At 44.5% G+C, this 25,142-nt stretch overlaps 1 protein-coding gene across 3 annotated transcripts in view; it reads left to right on the plus strand.

Moving 5' to 3' along the window:
• C1H5orf34 (chromosome 1 C5orf34 homolog) overlaps nt 1–25,142 on the plus strand; it is a 105,419-nt gene that overhangs the window by 39,620 nt on the left and 40,657 nt on the right. For all 3 annotated transcript variants that reach the window (XM_029577780.1, XM_029577770.1, XM_029577790.1), the window contains 3 exons: nt 82–734; nt 12,459–12,560; nt 16,997–17,120. In XM_029577780.1, the coding sequence (XP_029433640.1) occupies nt 82–734; nt 12,459–12,560; nt 16,997–17,120 (879 nt within the window). The remainder of the gene's footprint in view (nt 1–81; nt 735–12,458; nt 12,561–16,996; nt 17,121–25,142) is intronic.

Consider the following 25,142-nt stretch of genomic DNA (forward strand, 5'->3'; position numbering starts at 1 on the left):
TTCAGGAACCATAGATGTAAATAATTGTAGTTTATTCTCTCAAGAACATATCCACCATAGCCTACTTTTAATGTTTTCCAGAGCCATCCTAGTAATATCTCAGAGGTCAGATGGCCCAGCCTTGATGATGATGGATGTGTGATATGCTTGGAGAATGGTATTTTTAAGGTTTCAGCACTGGACAGTCGTGCTCATCTTTACATGCCAGAACTGCAGCAAGACTTTACAGTTGAATTTTTATGTAAAGTCAGTCAAATGGCCATGTTACCATTTAATTCAGAAGAAAAGAAGACAAATTTCAGCAAAGATAACATATTTGAAAAATCAGTTCAAACTTGCAAGCTGACAGCAGAGTCTGAAGAGCCAAACATGAAGAACAAGGAAAATGACCCCTGCTGTAATGCAGCTAAAGAAGGAAAAGAACCAAAACTCCCTTTGTATTCCATAGGAAGGGATGAATTTCCACAATCTTTTACAAAGCAAGATCTTCGGTATACTTGGGTTGTCCAGCACTGTTCTGTGTCTGCCTGCCCAGAAGAATGGAAATACCCACTGTCTTTGGTACTTAATTATTACCATTCATCAGCACTTCACAAAACTGAGGGGAATGATACACAGACAGGAGTGACTAAAGCTACAAGGTCTGCCCTAACCAAGAAGGAAGATAAAAAGAGAACAGTGACTGTCTTACCCAGAGCCTTGCCACTGAGCTGCTGTGCCTCATACTTGCACAGGTAACTTAGTCTTTTCTTTTCTCTTCTTCTTTTTTTATACAGCTGATCTGAGTCAAGCATGGCCTTTATTGCATCTAATTGGCCAACTCGGGGGGGGGGGGGGGGTGAAACCTGAGTTGGCCAATTGGATTGGCAAAGTTCTATCTTTTTTTTTTTTTTCCCAGTGCATAGAGTTGACCTGTATAAGCGAGACATGAAAGGAGCTAAGTTGTGAATGAGGCTCAATGTGAATATATTTTTTTTTATTTAAAACATTTATTGGAGTAAAAAGAAATTTAAATCCAATAACAATGTAGTGGAAAACATGAAACTATATAGTACAATATACAAGGAATGAAAGTAAACCTAAACATCCATTCTCCCTTCTCTCCATTCCCCTACCTCACCCCCCCCCCCACCCCTACTGGTTCCCTCTATATCGTCATAAGGGCATATCACACGGCCCCAGTGTCCTCATAATGGGAAAGATAGTAAAAGGACTCTAAAGTTGTTGAAGACTATCTTGTGCCTTTCCTGATTCTTCCTGAGTAGCAGTTGTCTCAGGTAAAGATCTGTGAAGAATAATTTCTATATCTCCAGAGAAGGGCCCGAAGGCTTCAGCCAATACTGTAGAATCAACTGTAAAGCAACTAGACATTCCTTGAGTAGCAGCAATGTATGGGAGGTCTCTGGAGAGAGCCTCAAAAGACAAAAAGCTGAAAACCACAATGTGGTAGTAACTTGTATCAATTCAAAAAAGGATTGGACAGTGTCCCAAAAAGCATGAACAGCAGTACAGTACAGTGTAAAAGGGAAGCAGAGGAAACTGCACATTTCAAACAGCCACTGGAATCAGCGCTATGTACAGCAAAAGCCTTGTTGAGCAAAAAAATAATCCTATGTAATATTTTAAAACGGACTTCCCAGAGAACAACACTTTTCATAGTGACCTCCTAATTGGCCAAGCTATCGGCTAGCTCTTCAGTCATTATAGAAACCTCCAATTCCTGTGCCCACTTTGCTGCTAAGGACCAATAAACAGTATATTTGCTAGTACTGTGCAAAAATTATAAAGTTTTGATATAGAAACTGGAGCCTTAGATGCTAAACCAAGAAAGCACTGAAAAGGGCCATTTACAATATTGCCCAAGCCTTCTGATAAGTCGCCCTCCATAACTACGAATTTGTAGAAATGTTAAGAAATCCTTCTGTGTGAAATGTAAGTACTCCTTACAATACGCAAAAGAGTGCACAGAGCCCGATTGTAAGTCGATGAAAGAAGAAACGCTGGTCACCCCTTGGGTATGCAAAAAAGTAAAAAGGCTCCCTCCCAAACCTGTTAGGAAGTTTGGGTTGCCAACCAAAGGAAAGCTTAAAGAGTCGTACCATTGTAAACCTAAATGTGTCTGAGGGACTTCCATGCCCTCCGCATCGCATGAATCATTAATGATTGGGTCAATAAGGGCGGGATGTCACTAAACTGTGCATGGAGGGCATATTACAAATTAAAAAGAGTAACAAATTCACTTTCCAAATCTGTAATCGATCTGGGTACAAAAATGTGTAACTATTCTTGAAGGACTAACAATAGACAGGCAAGATTATATTTGCGCAAGACTGCAAAACTCAATCCACCCTCATCTCTGGGCGTAGTTAGTAACGAAAATTTTAGGCGCGCTCTGCGACCTTGCCAAAAGAAATGGATAAAAAGACATTGGAAAACCTTAAGGTCCTTACTAGGAATGATAAATGGGACCATTTGCAATTTATAGAAAAGCTTTAGGATTAAAATTATTTTATTAAGAGCCAAATGACCTACTAAGGATAAGGTGAGGGTTAACCAACTAGCCGATTTTTGTTTGAGCTCCTGGAGTAAGGGATTGAAGTTGTGAGAACCACTGCTTGGGGAATCTATGGACCCTTTTATACCAAGAATCTGAAGCCCAATTTAAAGGAAACTGAGGCCAATTCCATGTTAAAACCATCAGGCCCAGAAGATTTATGTAATTTTAACTCCTGAATGACAGAGGCTATTTCCATAATTGAGACAGGTCTGTTTAAGCCTTCTAGTTGTGTAGCAGTTAATTTGGGTAACTTCAAATTTTGAAGAAAATGGGCCTGATTATTCGCATTAGAATTTTCAGAACTATATAAAGTATGGTGGTAATTCTGGAAAAACTTCCCCTATGTGAGAAGACAAGGTGACCAACATTCCATCCTGCCTACGGATGTTACTGATAAATTTAGAAGAGTGTTGGGTTTTAAATTCACTAACATGCAACCAGGCTTGTTCTCATACTGAAATAGCTTCTGCCGAAGCATGAAAATGGTATCTTTTTATTTATTTATTTATTTATTTACAGTTCTTGTATACCGCACAATGGGTAGGGGACTATCCGTCTAGGCGGTTTACATGTTAGTACGTACACAAACAATATTGTACAGTTACAAAGACAGTTCATAAAATCATATACAAAACATATTTTAGCCTTCTGGTGCAATAAGTCATTCAGAAGACGCTGGGTAAACAGGAATTTATCCTTCCAAAAGGGTGATTTACTTTTATTCCATTGGTCCTTACAGTATGTTAATTGTTTCCTCATGTCTAAAATATTTTGATTCCTAGTTTTATGCTTTAAGACTACAAAACTAATTATGTCCCCTCTAAGCACTAGCTTGGCTGCTTCCCAGAAAAGGCCAGGGGCCCCTTGATGCAGAGCGTTAGGCTCTACATATAGCTGCCATTTTTTAGTCAAATAATCTGGAAAATCATGATCCAGGCTTAACCCTTCTGGCATACGCCATGGGAAAACTCCAGGGCGGCCCCCAATATATCCAGAGTGCAAAATACTGGACAATGGTCAGATATAAGTAGGTGTCAAATCTCAGCACTAGAAACAATGTTAAAAAGGGGTTCCAAAATGAGGAGATCATCAATTCTCGATTTAGTCAGATGAGCTTTAGCATAGTGGGTAAAGTCTCGCTCCCCCGCATGTAAAGCCCTCCAGACATCTAGGAAAAACTAGTTTTTACTAGGGAAAAACTGTTGCAAAGAAATTGAACTCCTTTATGTTTCCCCAATTTAGAAACTGTAGTAGATGAACACTGGTCCAAATCTGGGTCTAGCACACGATTTGTCTTCTCCTAAGATCACTATATCACCAGCCAACTGGGAACAGCCCGTCAGTTTATTTATGAAAAAAGAGTGATCATATTGATTGGGGGCATAAGCAGAAATCAAAATAACGTCTTTCCCAAAAGTAACCCCTTTTACCATACTAATTTGCCCTTCTAGGTCTTTCCAGGAGTTCAGAGGAGTAAAAGATATTTGAGTGTATCAGTATCGCCGCCCCCTTGTTCCAAGATGTCCCAGAAGAAAAATAATTTGGGAAAAACAGCCTGTATGCAATTTAACATGTTTTGTCAGACACATGTGTGTCCTGGTGAAAAATAATATCCCCTTTATGCCCCCGTATATGGGGGTAAGACTTTCACGTTTAATCGGGGGCCCCATACCAGCTACTTTCCAACTCATTCAATGTGAATATTTTATAAAGTTCTTTTTATAGAGAGCTTCTAACTGTTACTTTATAATAACTGGGTAAATCTTTGTCTCATGTTGGTATTTTATTTTTTTAATACTGTCTGGTAAGACTTCTCAAAGGAGTGTCACTCTTCTACAACTATCTTTATGGTCACCAAAACAATCTGTATGAGCCACTAACAGTGGCATAGTTGCTGAAAAGAGAAAAGTCACTTACTACTTTATTTTCCTGCTAGACCAGACCTTACAAGTGGGATTTCCCTCCTCACAGCTGACAGAGAGAGGACATACCCTTTTTTGCTGTGTCGTCGTCATCCCCAGCTATAAGGGAGGTGTGGACTTAGGTAGTTCGAAGTAGTTTCTGTCTCCAGCAGTTGTGGACATGTGAGGACTGGTATCCAGATTACCCCCAGGATCTAGGTTAGGCCTCAGCCTGATAGTTTACGTCTTCTGGCGCAACAGTCCTTCGGGTCTAATTTCCCCAGTGGAGTCTGCCTCCCAGGAAGTATTTCTTGCTTGAGAGAGCCCTTGGGGTTGATCCCAGGGTCCCTAGGGGCCTGGTTAGTTGCCTCTGGTAGTGGTGCTCCCAGGACTTTAAAACCTGGTGGAGCCAGGAAAGCTAACATCCCTTTACATAAAATGAGGGTTCTTGAGGCTTATCCCCCCCCCCCCCCTCACCCCCTGCTTCCATCCCCTATGCATAAGAAGAAAAAAAAAAGGAGCGAGCATGGGCCATGTCATGCCAGTTAACACAGCTTTGATGCTTTCAGCCTTCTGGTGAAGGGCAAGCCTAAAAAATTGCATCAGAAATATTCTCTCCTCCTTCGGAGCCTGCCGGGGCTCCAGCTCACTATCTCTCACAAGGAGACTGCACTGCCAACATTAGGAGAGGCTACTTCGTCCAGGGCTCTTGCACGTGGAGACAAGTTCCTTAGAATGTGGGGAGGATGAGCTCTCCCCCCTCACAGGAACGGTCCCTCTCTTTTGGGATGCCCTAACTCTAATGTTTCAATAATATCCTTTGAAGAAACCTCCCTCTGATCCATGCGCTGCTGAGCAACTGTTGACTTTCCCCTTAGAGCAGGTTTTAAACTAGAACAATGTCCTTTTTAAAGGTTAGCGCAAGCAGCCTTGTTCCACCACACTGCTTAAGGTGGAGCCTGTCCCTTTGGAAAAGACCCCCCCCCCCCCCCCGCAAAAAAAAAAAAAAAAAAGGTTCCCTAGTTCCTTACAAAATTGAGTCCCTCTTCCTTGCACCATCTTCTCATCCATGCATTGAGACTCCGGAGCTCTGGTGACCTGCACGTGGAACAGGGAGCATTTCAGAGAATACTACCCTGGAGGTTCTAGATTTAAGTTTTCTACCTAAGAGTCTAAATTTGGCTTCCAGAACCTCCCTCCCACATTTTCCTATGTCGTTGGTACCTACTTGTACCACGACAGCCGGCTACTCCCCAGCACTGTCTAAAATCCTTTCTAGGTGATGCGTGAGGTCCACCACCTTCGCACCAGATAGGTATATTACCAGGCAATCTTCATGCCCACCAGCCACCCAGCTGTCTACATTCCTAATAATCGAATCACCAACTATAACATCAACCTAACCCTTCCCTCCTTGGCAGTAGCCCTGGGAGAGACATCCTCGGTGTGAGAGGACAAAGCACTACCTGCAGAACAGGTCCTTACTACAGGATCATTTCCTGCTGCACCAGGTTAATGCTCTCCGATCATGAGACCCTCCTTCTCCAAGGCAGCACCAGGGCTACCAGACTGCCTCAGCTCCTCCAGGTCTGCCACTCTAGCCCTGCCACTCTAGCCTCCAGGGATCGGACTCGTTCCCTGAGAGACAGGAGCTCTTTGCATCACATGCACACGTTCAATTTCTCTCCGGCGGGTAAAAAAAATCATACATGTGACACACTATGCAAAAGACTGGGAGGCCCCCCTCTTGCTGCTGGACTGCTGCTTAATCTTAAATTTGTTCATTTCCTAGTTAAGGTTTAGGTTGCTATGGGTGTAGGATTGCATTCAGTTAGGATTTTTTTTAAATGTATTAGTGTAGTCACTATATATATCTGGTAGTGATCTACAAGGGAATGATCAACTCTTGATAAGGTGTGGGGAATTTGAGTTTAAGTTAAAAGGCTGACTTTTTTTTTTTTTAAACTGGTTTTTTTTTTTGTTTGCTTTTTTTTTTAATTTATAGGCAGATGTCACTTTCACAATTAAAGGATGAGCTTAGGGGTGGGTGGGAGAGGGGAAATATGAACACACAAACTTCTGTTTGTTGCCTGCCTTTCTGTTTTAAAACAAAACACACTAAATAATATACCCCAATAGTTTTTCTCCCCAATACTTTTAAGTTTTAAAAATTTCTCCAAGTAGTACTTACTGATTCTTTCCAGCCACTAGCAAGGTGATCCTCTCCTCTCAGTGCTCCCAGTGGATTGTGGGCAACCAAGTTTTATTGTTCAATGGTTTCTTGGCTCAATTTGTCGCAGAGGCAGGAGATGCCGCCTCTGTGTTTGGAGCTACACCAAAAAGGTATCAAATTTGCCCTGCTTTTCCATGCCAAATTGCATGTTCATCACAACAACAAGGCTCTGTTTTTTGCATCCAGAGCTGAAGCCACGGGGTTTAAGGCCTCCCTGGATGTCCCACAGGGTAATGTTTGTTAGTTTTGATTGCTCTGATGTATGATGTCTGTGGAGATCCTGTTGGTAGTGATATTGGGCCCACCTGTTCTTCCTAGTCTTTTTTTTTTTTTTTTTGGTTGCTGCAATTCAGGTTAATCTGCTGGACTATGTATTGTTTCTCATTGTCCCTGGATGACAGTTTGGATGCCCACACAGCAGCAAAGCTTTTTTTTTTTTTTCTTTCTCTTTGCTCTGAGTGACAGCCGATACTGGGAAAGCTACCAGCAGCTGTATTCTGTATACATAAATGGTGGTTCTAGAACCGGGCGATGCTTCCCATGGGTCACCTGAACGAGTGACCTGAATAATGCAATTTTAAAATAAGCAACAAAATACTGGGGAATATGTTATCTAGGTTATATCAGAGTTGTACAATTTAGGGGGGTTTGGTGCTCTTAGCCCTGCCAAGGTCTGTGTTACAAAGTGATATCATTTATACTCTGTTCTATGAAGAGACGTTTTTGGGCATACCCCACAGAGAAGAAGGGAATGGGGGTTGCGCTTCCTTGAAGGGGGGAAGGGGAAGTTTTCAGTTAAGGAGATAGTATGTTTGTAAGAGTGAATGTAGGTTTGAATGTGTGGATGTGTGTGGTGTGAGGTGAGGTGATGAGTCCTGATGTTTTGAGCAAGTCACTTGGTTCTGAAGGGGTTTTGTACTTTGTTATGGCAGCTGCCTGGGAGTCTAGGCTGTCATGCTCTGAGGAGCATGTCTGTATTATTGGTGCACTAACGGAGAGGCATGGTGAAGGTTAAATTAGCAACACTGAATGTGGATGGGATCCACTCTCTGGTGAAGCGCAAAAAGATCTTAATTTTGTTTCAAAGATTAAAATCTGTTGTTTCTGTACAGGTAACTCATATGATGGATAATGAACATGCTAAATTAAAGCAGCATTGGGTCAGCCACTGTTTTTCTTCCTTTTTCTCATTTCGGCAGAGAGGCATTGCTATTCTTATTCATAAAATCTCCCTTTAGTGGTTGAACAACATTTGAAAGATAAAGAAGGTAGATATGGGAAGAAACTTGCGCTTTGTAATCTCTACATGCCATATTTTCTTTGAGACAATACTATCTAAATTATTGGGGTTTCCCGACCTATAAAATGGTAGTTTGTGGGAAGGACCTGAACAGTGTGGCCGATCACAGGACTGACTGCAGACCTGCAATAGAATATAGAAGATGGGATGACCGATCTTTGTAGAAAGCTAGGATTAGTGGACATTTGGAGAACATTTTATTCTGGTGAACAAGATTTCTCTCTTATTTTCCCATCCCCATAACTCATACTCAAGACTGGATTATTTCCTTATATTGGAGGGATTCTTCTCAAGAGCAGGGGAGTCCACTATCGGTGTTATCTCCATATCTGATCATGCTCTGGTTTCTTTTGTGCTAGATATGAGAAATTCTTGTCATGTGCCCTTTTCTTGGAGACTGAATCCAGAACTTTTTCATGATGAATACTTTGAGTATCTTAGAAACCTTGGCTAATTATTTGGAAACTAATGCTGGTCCTGCCACCCTCTTATGGGATAACAACACAAAGGGTCAAGATCACCAAATTTTTTTTAACGTTATACGTAAACCACACACAAAAGAAGAATTAATAGTTTATAAATGGTTTTTTAAACATTTATTTGTGCAATCACATATTAAACACCTATCTAGACAATTAAAAGTTAGAGAGATTTTAATTATCTAGATAGTTGTTTAATATGTGATTGCACAAATGTTTAAAAAAACATTTATAAACTATTAATTCTTCTTTTGTGTGTGGTTTACCCTCTTATGAGAGGCAGTAAAGTAGTGATGCAAGGTCACATTATAGAATATGTGGCCTATTTAAATAGAATTCGTAACAAGGGCATTTTACATTTGACCAGTGAATTGAAACTTGCCCAGACATATGGTGACATTATCAGACCAACCAAGAGGGAGATGGATTGCATACAATCTGCACTAAACCAGCTGCTGTTTCAAAGAGCAACAAAATTAAGTTTTTTCCAATATCAATTATATCATTTTGGAAACAAATTTAGTAAATTGATGGCCAACTTAATTCGAATATGAGGCCCTCGCTCATCCATTCCAAGTATCAGAGATAAGCAGGGAAAGTGCCACTTCTTTCTCAAAAATATTACGGAACATTTTTGGGCACAGAGTGGTAGACGAGGCATCTCATAAAGAGTTCTCACCTACAATGACCCAATCTCTCTCCAGCCCAGGTCGAGTGATTAAACAGACTGATCAGGCATGTAGAGATTTTTTGGGTTATCCAAGATCTAAGGCAGCGGGGATTGATGGATTGGAATTGGAGTTTTTTAAGATCCTGAATTTTCCAGTACTTTAATTGATTTTTATAATGATATTCTCACAAGGGAGTCCATCCCGTCTGATGTGAATCAATCTGTGATCGTAGCGTTTGCAAAAAAAAGATAAGGACCCTATGGAGGCAGGGCCATACCAGCTCTGTGATAAACATGGATATGAGAATTCTGGCCTCTGTTTTGGTGCATAGACTTAATATTATTCTTCCTAGCCTGAACTTTGTCGTTCATTGGGGCAGACTTGGACACCTTGCAAGCAAAGGCTTTCCTGCCTCGACAACGAGCATTAACTCTCGTGTCTCTCGCTCACCAGCTGCAGTATCAGCACGCTGCGACTGCTCACCAATTTCTCGTCCTTCTGGGACACATGGCATCCTCAGTCCATGTCACACCAATGGCCCGCTTGGCCATGAGATTCATGCACTGGACTCTGAGGTCTCAATGGATTCAAGCTATTCAGCCTCTGTCGGCCATTGTCCACATCACCGACTCACTCTGTCTGTCTCTCGCCTGGTGGAAAAATCAGACCAATCTCCTCCAGGGATTGCCCTTTCAGGTTCCGAATCCTCAAGTCATTCTCACCACTGACGCTTCCAACCTCGGGTGGGGAGCCCACGTAGCCGATCTGCAGACACAAGGCTCTTGGTCTCCAGAGGAAGCCAAACATCAAATAAATTTCCTGGAGCTTCAAGCAATAAGACATGCTCTCAGGGCTTTTCAGGATCGCCTGTCAAATCAGGTCATCCTAATTCAGACGGACAACCAGGTGGCTATGTGGTACATCAGCAAGCAGGGAGGCACAGGCTCCTTCCTTCTGTGTCAGGAAGCTGCGCAGATTTGGACGGAAGCTCTCTCCCATTCGATGTACCTCAGGGCCACCTACTTGCCGGGAGTGGACAATGTGCTGGCAGACAAGCTGAGTCGTGTCTTTCAACCGCACGAGTGGTCACTCAACCCCTCTGTAGTGAACTCCATCTTCCAACAATGGGGATATATCCTCAGATAGACCTCTTTGCGTTCCCTCAGAACCACAAAATGGACAATTACTGCTCCCTCATTCGCAGCGAACACTCTCAGCCCAGAGACGCATTCTCCTTCTCATGGGCAACCGGTCTGCTTTATGCATTCCCTCTACTTCCTCTTCTCTCGAAGACTCTCGAAGTTTGTTTGTTTGTTTATTTATTTATTTAAAGTTTTTGTATACTGACATTCGTTAAGAAAACATCACATCGGTTTCCATGGAACAAAAAATTAGCCAACAGGGCTTTACAATGAAACTGATAATAGAACTAGGAGGTAGGTGGGGGGGGTGGGGGGGGGGTGTCGGTGAAACCAGGGATATTTACAGTACAATCATTGAATGCAATACATAGTTAAATACAAAGGTATAGATTATATACATAAATAATGTTGGGGGGGTGATATGAGAGGAGGAGTTTAAGGAGTTTGTTAATTCAGGGCAAGGGAGCCATGATCCTGATAGCACTTCACTGGCCACTCCGTGTGGTTTCCCATACTTCAGGATCTCTCCATCCGCAGGCACATTCCCTTGGGAAAGGACCTGCTTCTGATCACTCAAAACAACGGGAGCCTACGCCATCCCAATCTTCAAGCCTTGTCCCTGACGGCATGGATGTTGAAAGGTTAATCCTTCAGCCACTTAACCTTTCCGATCCAGTTTCCCGTGTCTTGATTACTTCACGGAAGCCTTCCACGAGAAAATCTTATTCTTATAAATGGAAAAGGTTCACATCATGGTGCTCTTCTCAGTCCCTTGATCCCTTTTCCTGTCCAATCCCGAAGTTTTTGGACTATCTCTGGCATCTGTCAGAGTCAGGTCTCAAGACTTCTTTCATCAGAATGCATGTCAGTGCGGTGGCCGCCTTCCATAAAGGTGTCAGGGATGTCCCTATATCAGTACAACCCCTTGTAACATGCTTTTTGAAGGGCTTGCTCCATATCAAGCCCCCATTACGTCCTCCGGCCCCTTCTTGGGACCTTAACCTGGTTCTCGGTCAGCTCATGAAACCACCATTCGAGCCTCTTCACTCCTGTGACCTAAAATATCTCACGTGGGAAGTGATTTTCCTTTTGGCTATCACTTCAGCTCTCAGGGTTAGTGAGTTCCAGACCCTAGTACCTATCCGCCTTACACTGTACTCCGCACTCACCCTAAATTTTTACCTAAGGTAGTTTCTGATTTTCATCTCAATCAATCCATCATACTACCTACCTTTTTTTCCAGGCCCCATGCCAACCCAGGAGAACAGGCTGTGCATACCCTTGACTGTAAACGGGCTCTAGCGTTTTACCTAGACTGTACAGCTGCCCACAGGGAAAGCACTCAATTGTTTGTTTCTTTCCACCCTAACAAGTTAGGGATGCCTGTGGGTAAGCAGACTCTCTCCTCCTGGTTGGCGGACTGCATATCCTTTTGCTATCAGCAAGCAGGCATTCCATTTCAAGACCATGTTAAAGCACACTGTGAGGGCCATGGCGACTTCAGTAGCACACCTGCGATCAACTGCATTCAACTGCAAATTTATTACTCCTCAGCTACCCTTTCTCTCCATTCATGAGGGAAGCCAGCCAACCAGCAGGATGGATTTGATTGGACTGCGTCCTCCAGGGTCCCAAGTGTTACAGCATAGCATGTCCTGACCATTCCTATTTCCATTCCCTTCCACTGGTGTACATCTATCAGTGCCATCCGAGGATTCACATGGCCCCAGACCACCTCCTTTGGTACATAGGGCTTGCATTGCTATTGATGCTGCATTGATTTTATTATTGATTCTGAGTAGTGTGGGTACTACTTTGTATTGTTTTTGTATATATTTTAGGCTTGGTAGCACTGGCATGAATAATTTATTGAAATGTTTTAAGATATTGCTTAGGCTTTTTTTTTTTTTTAATCTAGCTTAAATGTTTTATTTACGATAGGCTTAAAAAGTACTGTATAAGACTTTATGAGCTTTTTCTCATTTGAATTAAATCTAGGAGGACTTTTTTTGCTTGTTGGAGACAAATAATGATGGCAGGGTAACATGAGTTTTGACTGAGAGTTGGGTGTTTGAAGATGAACAGATTTGATGCATAATGCAATATTGTAGCTAAAACTACTTCTCTAATAAATGATAACTCAAATTGATAACTGCTGTGTTTATATCTGTGAAGGTGGAGCTTTGGTGACTTGCTTCCACAGAAGAAACAAGATCTAGAAGAGTATTTCCATCCTGGACTGTTAAAAGTTGTTTGGTACAGAGGTATTACATATAGGTAAGCTACTAATATGAAACTGTTTTATTCTTGCAACATATTTTGACATGGTAGCAAATATGTTTCAGCAAATCTGATATTAGTAATATTAAGTGCTTATAAAGTTGTGGCCGGGTCCTGTTTGCTCCTCTCGAGAGAGACTGACACCTCTGGAACTCATACCGGAGAATCGATGGAACGTGCAGTATCCTTCCTCACTGACGCAAGCTCAGATCTAGTGCGCACCTCAGTCAGGGGCATTGCCTCTGTTGTGGCCACCAGAAGACAACTATGGCTACGAAATTGGTCTGCGGATGCGACATCTAAAGGAAATCTCACGAGAATGCCTTTTAAAGGATCTCTCTTATTTGGAAGTGAATTGGAGAAGTTAGTCAACAAATAGGGCGAATCTCCAGTGCCTAGACTACCTGAAGATAGGAATAAAAGATCTCGGCACCCCTCTCCCAGAAGAGCTAAAGGTAGAGGATCGCAATGCTTTAGACCCTACAGGAACATGCAGTTCCAGACACCTCGCCCCTCCGGAAGGTCCCAGTTCTTTCGGAGCAGATAGACCAAGAGGGGAGCAGGGGCAGCCTCCATCCGTGCCCCACAATGAGAAGAGGCTTGACCCATCCACAGGACGAAAACATAGGGGGTCAACTAACCCTATTCTACCAAAGATGGGTCAAGATAACATCAGATAAATGGGTCCTAAACATAATTCGAGAAGGGTACTCTCTAGAATTCCACAGCATCCCTCGAGACAAATTCGTGAGATCACCCTGCCACTCCGAGACTGGCAGTAGAAACCACACTAACAAGACTACTCTGTCTGAAGGCAATAACTCTGGTGCCCACGCTCCAGCAAAATACTGGGCACTATTCCATCTATTTTATCGTTCCCAAGAAGGAAGGGTCATTCCAGCCCATCCTGGATCTCAAGAACGTCAACCGTTATCTGCGGGTACTACACTTCTGCATGGAAACTCTGCGCTCTGTTATAATGGCAGTACAACCGGGAGAGTTCCTGACCTTTCCGAAGCCTATCTTCACATCCCAGTCCATCAGGATCACCAGCACTTCCTGCACTTTGCGATACTGGGTCACCATTACCAGTTCCAGGCACTTCCCTTTGGCCTGGCAACCGCCCACAGGACCTTTACCAAAATTATGGAGGTCGTGGCGGGAGCACTGAGAAAGGAAGAAATATTGGTACATCCTTACCTGGACCAACTGGCTGGTCAGGACGAAATCTCCAGAGGAGAGCAGACAGATGACCAGCAGAGTCAAGAGGCTACGCAGGAGCTCGGATGGGTCGTGAACACAAGCAAGAGCAGTCTACAGCCCTCTCAGTCACTGAAGTACCTGGGAGCCCAGTTCGACAACAAACAGAACAGTCTTCCTCCCCCCTCCGAGGAGAAGAAAGCTGATAGCACAATTGCGCCGCTCGATGACCAATGCACGTCCCAAGGTATGAGACTACCTTCAAGTCCTCTGCCTCATGGCATCAACCCTGGAGGTCGTCCCAAGGGCAAGAGCCCATATGCGACCACTGTCACGATGGAACCCACTGTCCCAGGACTACTCAGTTCACCTCCAACTACCAGCAGAGGTTCGGTCTCGGCTCTAATGGTGGCTACAGGAAGACCACCTAAGCAGAGGAGTAAACCTATCCCTACCAAACTGGATATTGCTCACCACGGATGCGAGCCTACAAGGGTGGGGAGCCCACTGTCAGGAACTGACCGCTCAGGGACAATGGAACAAGAAAGAGGCGGAATGGAACATAAACCGCCTGGAAGCACAAGCAGTCAGACTAGCGTGCCTGCAATTCAGCCATACACTCCGTGGCAAATCAATCAGGTTAATGTCTGACAATGCGGCAACAGTTGCTTACATCAATCGCCAGGGAGGAACCAAGAGCCAGCAGGTGTCTCTGGAAATAGACTCCCTTACTGCATGGGCGGAGATAAACCTACAAGGGATCTCGGCCTCCCACATCGCGGGAAAAGACAACATCTCAGCAGACTACCTCAGCAGAGAGATCCTAGACCCGGGGGAATGGACGCTGTTGACCACAGCCTTCCAACTGATAAGAAAATAAGAAAATGCCATACTGGGTCAGACCAAGGGTCCATCAAGCCCAGCATCCTATTTCCAACAGTGGCCAATCCAGGCCATAAGAACCTGGCAAGTACCCAAAAACTAAGTCTATTCCATGTTACCATTGCTAATGGCAGTGGCTATTCTCTAAGTGAACTTAATAGCAGGTAATGGCTTCCCAGCCATGAATCTACTGGCAACTCGTCTCAAAGCCCAAGTTACCAGGTTCTTCAGCCGCAGACAAGAACCACAATCCCAGGGAATCGATGCTCTCATCCAGACCTGACCAGAGGAAGACCTTCTGTACGCCTTCCCTCCATGGCCACTACTGGGCAGGGTCATCCGCAAGATAGAGCATCACAGGGGACTAGTTCTAGTAGTCGCCCCGGACTGGCCAAGACGACCATGGTACGCAATCATGCGAAGACTACTTGTGGGGACTCCTCTGTGCCTATCTCCACACAGGGACCTCTCCAGCAGGGCCCGATCCTCCACAACGATCATCTCTATTCTCTCTTACAGTATGGCCCTTGAGAGGACTAGTCTGAAGAAGCGCGGTTACTCAAAGGCCGCGATCGACACCCTGCTCCGAGCATGCAAGTTATTCACATCCCTGTCTTACATATGGATTAGGAGAGTATTCGAAGCTTGGTGTGAGAACCACGGGATCCCCTCGCAGACAACCAAAATTCCCATGATCCTGGAATTGCTGCAGGATGGGATGAAGAAGGGGTTGTCACTCAACTCCCTCAAAGTCCAAGTTGCCGCACTGGCCTGCTTCAGAGCCAAAGTGGATGGTATCAGACTATCAACTCATCCAGATATATCAACTCTGACCACCCCTAAAGTGGCTGGTGCCTCTATGGAATCTAAATCTAATACTAGACTTCCTAGCAGGGGCCTCCTTCAGACCAACATGCAGTCTGTCACTACGCCTCCTAACTTTAAGACTGCATCCTTGGTGGCAATATGTTCAGCTGGTCGCATCTCCAAACTTAAGGCACTATCCTGTCGGGAACCTTTCCTTAGGTTCACGCCTGGAATCATACAACTGCGCACTGTCCCCTCCTTCTTACCGAAAGTGGTTTCCCAGTTTCACATGAACCAAACCATCTCGCTACCATCTCCAGATGAGCATAAGGACTCAGAAGACTCACGCCTTCTTCGCCATCTGAATGTCTGCAGACTTCTGGTCTGATACTGAAAAGATCTGAACTTGTGTGCAAAATGGATCATCTGTTCGTTCTTCACAGCAGGAAGAAACAAGGGGAAGAGGCATCGCGGGCAACCATGCCCACTGGATCAAAGAAGTAATCAAGGCAACCTACATAGAGGCAGGAAAGCTCTTGCCTCTACAGGTTAAGGCTCATTCTACGAGGGCCCAGGCAGTCTCTTGGGTGGAAACCAAACTGCTGTCGCCAGCCGAGATCTGTCGGGCGGCGACGTGGTCCTCCATACACACCTCTTCCAGATTCTACCGCCTGGATGTTCAGACGAGGGAGGACACAGCTTTCGCAACAGCAGTACTAAGTGGGCCACAGGCAGCCTCCCACCCTGTTCGGGAGTAGCTTTTGTATATACCATTGGTCCTGAGTCCATCTGGCTACATGCTAGGAAATGGAGAAATTACTTATCTGATAATTTCATTTTCCTTAGTGTAGACAGATGGACTCAGATCCCACCCACGGCTGCCCTAGAAAAGGGAGAACCTTGGATGGCAAACCTCGAGGCTAAACAAATACAAGTAAGCCACAGCCTACCCGTAGTTCAAGACACCCACAGTTATCCGTTGTCGGCGTTAATCGGTTGAGTGCACTGGCAGTCTGCAGTTTGGAAATCAGTTGAACCAGTCAAGTTTTAAGCAAGTTACTTAAGCAAAGATATAACCACATTGACTTTTTGAAGACGATACTGAGGAAGTGAGGTCCGTGCACTGGTATATGTATCCAGGATGACGTCCGCTTTGAAATCTGACTCCGTCTCCCATCTGCTAGCAGAAGAGCACAATACCCATTGGTCCTGAATCCATCTGTCCACACTAACGAAAATGAAATTATCAGGTAAGTAATTTCTCCATTTTATAAGAATCGGATTGAAAAAGGGGCAGCAGGATGAGGATATATGACCTAGAACTTCATTGGTTTTATCTATTAACTGCATGGAATATAACCAAGGGTTTGGAATATCATAGGTAAACTCCAAGAAACCCAATTAATAGTTTAATTTGCTACATGATTTATATGGATTTTCTGCTTCTTGCTGTGTTTTTTGAACTGTTATTTCCAGGCATTCTGCAGATCAGCTAGATGACACACTGAATTTTAAGCAGTTTATATTCTAAATTTGTTTTCCAGATTTTTCCATGGTACCATGAACTCTGTAGAAATTTATCCTGGAGATGGATCAGTTTTCATTTCACAGGGAACTTCCTTAGGTCATTATTTCATATTCTACTCAGTCCAGCTAGGAACACAAAAGGTATGGATGGATATTCATTGTTTCTAAGCCAACTGTTTTTAATAAGTGAGTTTTGAAAAGGAATAAAAAATGGTTAGGTGTCTGTGTGCAAATGCCAGAAGTCTAAAATTAAGATGGGATAGGTAGAGCATATGGCACCCTTATTAACTCTGAACAATTTCCGCACAGTTCTACAAGCAATGATATTCGCAAGCACGGACTACTGTAACTCCCTGCTATTAGGATTACCTCAAGTTACCATTAGACCGCTCCAATGCTACAAAATTCCGTGGCGAGAATATTGACAGGCAAAAAAAAAGAGACCACATTACAGGAACACTTGCTGATCTATACTGGCTACCTATCGAACAAAGAATACAATACAAAGCACTATGTATAATTCATAAACTAATCCACGATGAAAAGGCCGACTGGCTTAACACGGCACTTCGAGTACGTGTACCACACAGAAACCTAAGATCAGCTAATAAAGCACTACTAACTGTCCCCTCTGTTAAATCAGCACGCCTTACTCAAGTAAGGGAGAGAGCCCTGTTGCTGGCTGGACCTGTTCTAAGGAACTCCATGCCACTCGAACTTAGATTGCAAAGTAACCTGAAGCTATTTAAAACTAATCTAAAAACCTGGCTTTTCAAACAAGTTTTTTATAAAGACAAAGAGAAGGAGGAAAACAGGTAAAAGCTAAGTAAGCACCAAGTAATCAGTTTCTTCTTTAACATCACAAAATACATATTAACACTAGACCTGAACTGTTTTAGCAGTTTTTCAACCAACATTTAAAGCTTTAATTATCACATAGCTCTAATATTAAAATTGTTACCGTTCTATGTTGGCACATGTATAACTTTTAATCTATACCAACTAACCTTGAATATCCTTTTGTGCCTTTTTGTAACCTTTGTGATGGTGATTTAACTTAACGACGGTATAGAAAAGTTTTTAAATAAATAAATGAATATATAGAAGAAATGGGCTGAATTTTCAAAGCCATTTCCACTTGGATCCATAGTTTTTGTATTTTAGCTTATGCTGAGACAGATTTTATATTTTAGATGAATCATTTTAAGTTATCCTTTTATACGCAAATGTAGTAACAAACATTTGATTTATGTTGTAAACCGACATGATATGTATAAACATGAATACCGGTATTGAATATTTTAAAGAGAGTAAAACACCTTTTATACCCCAACGATTTTAGGACAATTTTACAAGCATTGATTTTTACTAAATTAGACTATTGCAACACCCACTTACTGGGCCTTCCTGCTAGCACTATGCGACCGCTGCAACTCTTGCAGAATTCTGCTGCAAGGGTATTGACTAACACTAAGAAATTTGAGCACATCACCCCTGTTCTGAAAGAGTTTCATTGGCTTCCTATGGGATACAGGTCACAATACAAAGCACTTATATTAATACACAAAACCCTGTACATGAGAAGGTCATTTGGTTAAATGCAGCGCTACACTTTCATGTATCAGCACGAATAGCCTAGTGTTCGCAGATCTGGTTATTACCAATTCCGACAATAAAATCTGCTCATATCAACACTGTATGAGAAAGAGCTTTATCTATTGCCGGTCCCAACCTTTGGAACTCTACCACCACAGCTGAGGATGGAAACGGATATCAGACTTTTTAAAAAAAAGGAGTCAAAACCTGGCTTTTTAACCAAGCCTTTAACAAGGATTGATTTCTTTTATTTATAATTTTTAGTGATATACCTTTTAATGTTTCATTTTGTATTTTTAAAATGTGCTTGGATCCATAGTTTTTTTATTTTAGCTTATGTTGAGACAGATTTTATATTTTAGATGAATCATTTGAAAAGTTATCCTCCTTTTATATGCAAATGTAGTAACCAACATTTGATTTATGTTGTAAAGACATGATATGTATCAACATGAATGCCGGTGTACAAAAATCACTAAAAAATGTTTACAAAGAAAAGACACTGCTTTCTTAATTTTCCTAAAGTACCTACTATTTCAGCTTTTGAAATGTTTATAACAGGAGATAGAATTAAAAAAAAATATATATATATGCTGAGACAATTCTGCCTCTCACCAGGACATTTTACTTTTCTTCATATAAAAGAAAGGAGATTGAAGATTTGGGGGTGCCCTCTTAGATCACCTTTGATCAGTGCTATCGTTTGAGGGGGGGGGGGGGGGGCGGGGAAGATGCCAGTACTCACCTGTAGGATTCATATCTGTTTTTTGGGACCACAAAGCAAATCAAGCAGATGGAGAAAAAAGGGTCTGATACTCAGTTACCACCACTTACTTCTTGAAAAAAAGCTCTGCCTTTCATTGTTTGAATCTTACACCGTTCCTGGAGAAATCAGAATAAAAAATGAGTGTCTTCACAATGATTCCTATGTGCTTTAGATCCTGATAAAGACTGGTTATTAAAAATGTTTTCAAGTTTAAAGATGTTCCCTTTATGATTAGTACCATGCACATGTTTCCAGATACCTCCAATGCTACACAGAAGAAAAGGAAACAATTGTCTCCTAGGACAAGAGGGATGGTAGACCTCACACAAGTGACATCATTAGATGGAGCCCAGCACAGAAAATTTCTGACAGTTTCTAGAACTTTGACTGGCACACTGAGCATTCCCAGCATGCCACTATGTGTGCGGCCACACAGGATCTCCCTTCAGTCTTTCTTTCCATGGTGCTGTTGCCTCTCAGTTTGTGGAGCTCTGCTCTATTTTTTCAGAGTTCTCGTCTGCTTTTTGCGATATTTTTCTCTCACATCCACACAGAGGTCCCTCTTCACTAGTCCCCCTAGTTAGTAGGGTGGCGCTTAAGTTTGGTTTGTTTTGGGGTTTTTCCCCCATCTTCTCTGTGGTCAGTTCCGGGGGTTTTTGGAGTTGGTGTCCGCCCTGCACCGACCGCTAGCTGGCCCAAAGCATGGCTTCCTCCAGTTTTCGTTGGTGCCCCCAGTGCCCGCGGACCATTCTCTGACTGTTCCGCATGAAGTTTGTATTCTTTTCCTGGGGGCATTACATGATGTCTGGGGTTGCAGGTGCTGCGACAGATGACCCCTGAAGGTCGGCAGGCCTGCTTGGATAAAATGGAGAAACATTTTGGCTTCAAGAAATTGGAGCCATCCACACCAACGTCCGGCGCGTCAACACTATGTGGTTGGGGGGAGCCCTTGGACACCAAGCCATCGAAGTCCACCCCCCCTCACAGTCCCCCCTCAGGAGAGGGGCGCCAGGGATCGACTGATGACTGTATCATCACGTTCCAGGACGTTGGATTCCTCGCCCTCCTTGGCACCGGGGAAAGACTGGTCAGAGTACTATCTCCATTGGTGCATAGCACCAGTTCCAGGAAGGCATTGGCATTGGCTGTGTTACCCCCGAAGAGGCCCCATGGTAACGAGCCTTTGCCCTCGATCGAGCCCAGGAGTCCGAGGTGCTCCTCACAGTTGCCCATGTCTGTTTCGAGGGCGATCTGCTGGTGCCTGCTCCTCCACCCACCATACCTACAGCGACCTTAGAGGAGGAGCTGGATCCACAGGGTTCAGATGGCAGAGCTCCGAGCCCTCAGGGGCATCAAACTGCCAGCCCCACCGATGCCTGAGCCTATTCCTTCTATCCTAACATCGCTACTGGAGCGCCTCAATGTTTTGCTTGGTATCCTCCCTATGCAGCTGGTGCCCAGAGACCCCTTGATGCCCCGGCAGCCATCAATGCCTCCCACCTCTGGGGCGATACACATCGCCGGTTCTTCCGAGGAAGAAGGCTTGGTGCTTCCAGGGCTATCAGGGCTGCTAGCACCTTTGGCTGCTGCTCCCATCTCCAGTGCCAGGGTCCTCAGGGGCTTCAGTGCTGTCGATGCCTCCGGGGCCCAGGCCAAGGGCAGTGAACATGGGTCACCCACTAACCTCACCCGGGGATTTTAGTGAGGAGGAGGAGGTTCCATATGACCTGTGGAACTGTCCCCTCCAGAGGAGCAACGCTGGTCTCCACCTGAGGACTTAATTTTGGCCGGATTTGTCCGTTGCATGGCAGTGTCCATTCCCTTCCAACTGTTAATTGAAGAGGACTCTAGACACTATATGCTGGAGATGCTCCAGTTTGTGGATGCGCCGAAAGAGGTGGTAGCTATTCCCGTGCACGAGATCTTCAAGGAGTTGCTCCTGCACATCTGGGAACATCCTGTCTCCATGTCACCGGTAAACAGGAAGGCTGATGCTGTCTACCTTGTACAGACGTCCCTAGGGTTTGAAAGGCGTCAGCTCCCCCATCAGTCAGTGGTAGTGGAGTCTGCCCTCAAAAAAGCCAAACGCTCCCAGACTCATGCTTCCACGCCCCCCTGGGCCGGGAGCATAGGGAATGGGACGCTCTGGGTAGGAAGGTGTACCAAGAAGCAATGTTAATAGCCTGTATCTCCTCCTACCAGTTATATATGGCCCGGCATTTCCAAAACCTATGAAAATGGAGCTGGCGGAATGCCTACCTCAACAGCAACGAGACCTTCCTGACTCTGTTCTAGCAGGACTTCGAGTGTGGTAAACACGAGGTGCATTCCACTTCCGTTTCTGAGATGTCAACTCGCATGGCCGCAGTGGGCATCAGAACATGCAGGATGGCCTGGCTCAGGACTTCAGATCTCCGCCTGGAGGTCCAGGAAAAATTGGCGGACCGCCCTTACACGGGGGATAATCTTTTTGGGGACTAGGTCCTGGATGCCATGGCTCTGCTGAAAGACCATCATAAGACCCTCCAGCATCTTTCTGCTAGTGCCTCAGATGCTTCCTCCTTGGCCAGAAGGTCAGTGAGGCAAGGGGAACCTGTAGGTTGTTCTACTGCTAGAGGAAGTATTACCCTCTGGTTTCCCGCGGATGTCCTCAGTGGGTGTCCTCTAGAGGCCGCTCTAAGCAACAGCGGGTCCCTAGACCTCAGCCAAGCCCCACTATGGGGTTTTGACTGGGAGCAAGGGAGCAGGAGCCCAGTCCTCATGCCCTCAGCACTGGACCCTCCAGTAGGAGGCCGTCTGCGGTTCTTTTTGGAACACTAGCTAGCAGTCGCCTCTGACTGGTAGGTCCTCTCCATCATTCGCCGAGGGTATTGTCTAAATTTCATGAGTGCGCCCGAGGATGCTCCCCCATGCCCCTCTTGGGGTCAGTCTCCCTATCGGGAAATACTGCTGTTCAAGCTCTGCCCTCATACAGTCCAGGGCAGTCGAGCCTGTTCCTCTTTGGCAGCAGGGGATGGGGTTTTACTCCTATTTCCTGATCTCCCAAGAGGACCGGGGGACTCCTTCCCATCCTCTATCTAAGAGCTTTAAACCATTTCCTCATATGAGAGAAGTTCAAAATGTTCTCCCTTGGCACTCTGATCCCCCTCTTACAGAGGGGAGACTGGCTTTGCTCCCTCAATCACACGTAGGCTCACATAGAGAACTCCCACAGTCATCGGAGATATCTTCGCTTTTTAGTGGACATCAAGAATTTTCAATACAGGGTCCTGCCGTTCGGACTTACCTCGGTGCCTCACGTCTTTATCAAATGTCTGGCATCGATGGGAGCGCACCTATGCCACCTGGGAGTGCAAGTATACCCCTACTTGGACAACTGGCTGATCAAGAGCAATTCTTAAAAGAGAGCACTTTGCAGGTGTTGGAAGCTCTCGTTTTTTTCATCAATACCTGAAATCCCATCTGACCCCGTCGATTTGCCTGAACTTCATTGGTGCTTACCTAGACGCGGCAGAGGCCAAGGCATAGCTGCCCTGTTACCGGGTGCTCATCCTGGCAGCTTTGGCGGGCTTGTGCACTGCAGCCAGCGGATCTCCGCCCACCTCATGCTTCGCCTTTTAGATCATATGGCAGCTACAGTCTCACACCTTTTGCCCATCTGCACATGTGCAGGGCTCAGTGGGCCCTGCGGTCCCAGTAGCAGCAAGCCTCCCAAGACTTTAATGCACGTATATGTGTCACGCCACCGCTCCAGATCTCCTTGTCCTGGTGGGATGACCTGGCCAATTTGAAGCAAGGGATCCTTTTCCAATCCCCCTCCTTCCAGGTTGTTCTCATTATTGATGCATCCACACTGGGGTGGTGTGCCCATGTGGAGGTGCTCCGCACCCCAGGGCCTGTGATTGGCTCAGTACCAAACCAACTTCCAAGAGCTCCAGGCAATCCGTTATGGTCTATCAGCGTTCCAGGATCGCTTAGTGACCAAATCGGTCCTAATCCAGACAGAAAATCAGGTGGTGATGTGGTACATTAACAAACAGAGAGGCACAGGGTTGTTCCTCCTGTGCCAAGAGGTGGTTCAGATTTGGTCCTGGGCCCGCTCTCGGGGTGTATCTCTCTGAGCGGTGTATTTTGCGGGGTCAGAGAATGTAGTGGCAGACCATCTCAGTCAAGCTTTTCGGCCCTACGAGTGGTCCCTGGATCCAGTGGTTGCGGACATGATTTTCCGTCGTTGGGGCATCCCTGATGTGGATCTGTTTGCTTCCCCTTGCAACAACAAGGTGGAGTCTTTTTTTCTACCTTCACGTGGAGGAGGGCAAACCAGCCTCTGATGTCTCTGCCCGCTATTGGGGCAAGGGGCTTCTGTATGCATATCCTCCACTCCTGCTGTTGATAAAGATGCTCCGGGGAACCATGATCCTCATAGCCCCTAATGGCTGTGGCAGGTTTGGTTACCGCTCCTGCAGGACTTCTCTGTCCAGAACCCAATCAGTCTGGGGACCTCCCCAAACTTAGTCACATAATATCAGGGCAGGCTGCCCCATCCCAACCTCAGGACATTCTCTAACTGCCTGGATGTTGAACATAAGAACATGCAGGGAGAGCAGAGTAAAGGGCGCACACATTTAGAGATACAGCAACAAAAAAATAATGTGCGGCAATAACTTAAACTGAACAATACCACTTTAAACCAAACTGTTAAATTTTAATAAGTGCACACAACAATAGTGCACCAAATTTAAATATTAGCATTTAGAATAAGTAGTTACACAAAGCCCCAACACGGCCATGTTTCGCGTCAGGCTGTGTCAGGGGGATGATTCCAAAAGTCTTGAACAGGCTGAAGCTGCGGCTCAAGGCACTGCTGGAACGTAGGTACATAAACAAAGCTTCGGGTCAGGAGGAATCCGGGTAAACCCTTTAAAAGAGTAAAGAGAACCTCTCAAAAATGAATGTCCGGGGATCACCGCGTCAGTACATCAACATTCAGAACCGGAACCGGGGAGGTCTCGGATATGTACAAAGTGCAAACCGTCAATTAAATTATGCAGTAGCACCCGGCATCTTCGAAAAACAAGGACTTGTAAAGGAAAAACTTTGAAAACTCAGGCAAATATTATCGCGGTGTCCATGCCATACTGGGTCAGACCAAGGGTCCATCAAGCCCAGCATCCTGTTTCCAAAAATGGCAAATCCCGGCCATAAGAACCTGGCAAGTACCCAAAAACTAAGTCTATTCCATGTTACCGTTGCTAGTAATAGCAGTGGCTATTTTCTTTTTTTTTTTTTTTTTTTTTTTTTATTTATGCCAGATATTTTACATACAGACAGCAATATCAGCTTGCCATTTAAATAGGTACAAAGCAAAATAATAGTTCCAGTGGCTATTTTCTAAGTCAACTTAATAGCAGGTAATAGACTTCTCCTCCAAGAACTTATCCAATCCTTTTTTTAAACACAGCTATACTAACTGCACTAACCACATCCTCTGGCAACAAATTCTAGAGTTTAATTGTACGTTGAGTAAAAAAGAACTTTCTCTGATTACTTTTAAATGTGCCACATGCTAGTCTTTCTATTATCTGAAAGAGTAAATAACCGATTCACATCTGCCCGTTCTAGACCTCTCATGATTTTAAACACCTCTATCATATCCCCCCTCAGCTTTCTCTTCTCCAAGCTGAAAAGTCCTAACCTCTTTAGTCTTTCCTCATAGGGGAGCTGTTCCATTCCCCTTATCATTTTGGTAGCCCTTCTCTGTACCTTATCATTCGCAATCATATCTTTTTTGAGATGCGGCG

Source organism: Rhinatrema bivittatum, chromosome 1, assembly GCF_901001135.1.
Source record: "Rhinatrema bivittatum chromosome 1, aRhiBiv1.1, whole genome shotgun sequence".
In the NCBI taxonomy this organism is placed as follows: domain Eukaryota; kingdom Metazoa; phylum Chordata; class Amphibia; order Gymnophiona; family Rhinatrematidae; genus Rhinatrema; species Rhinatrema bivittatum.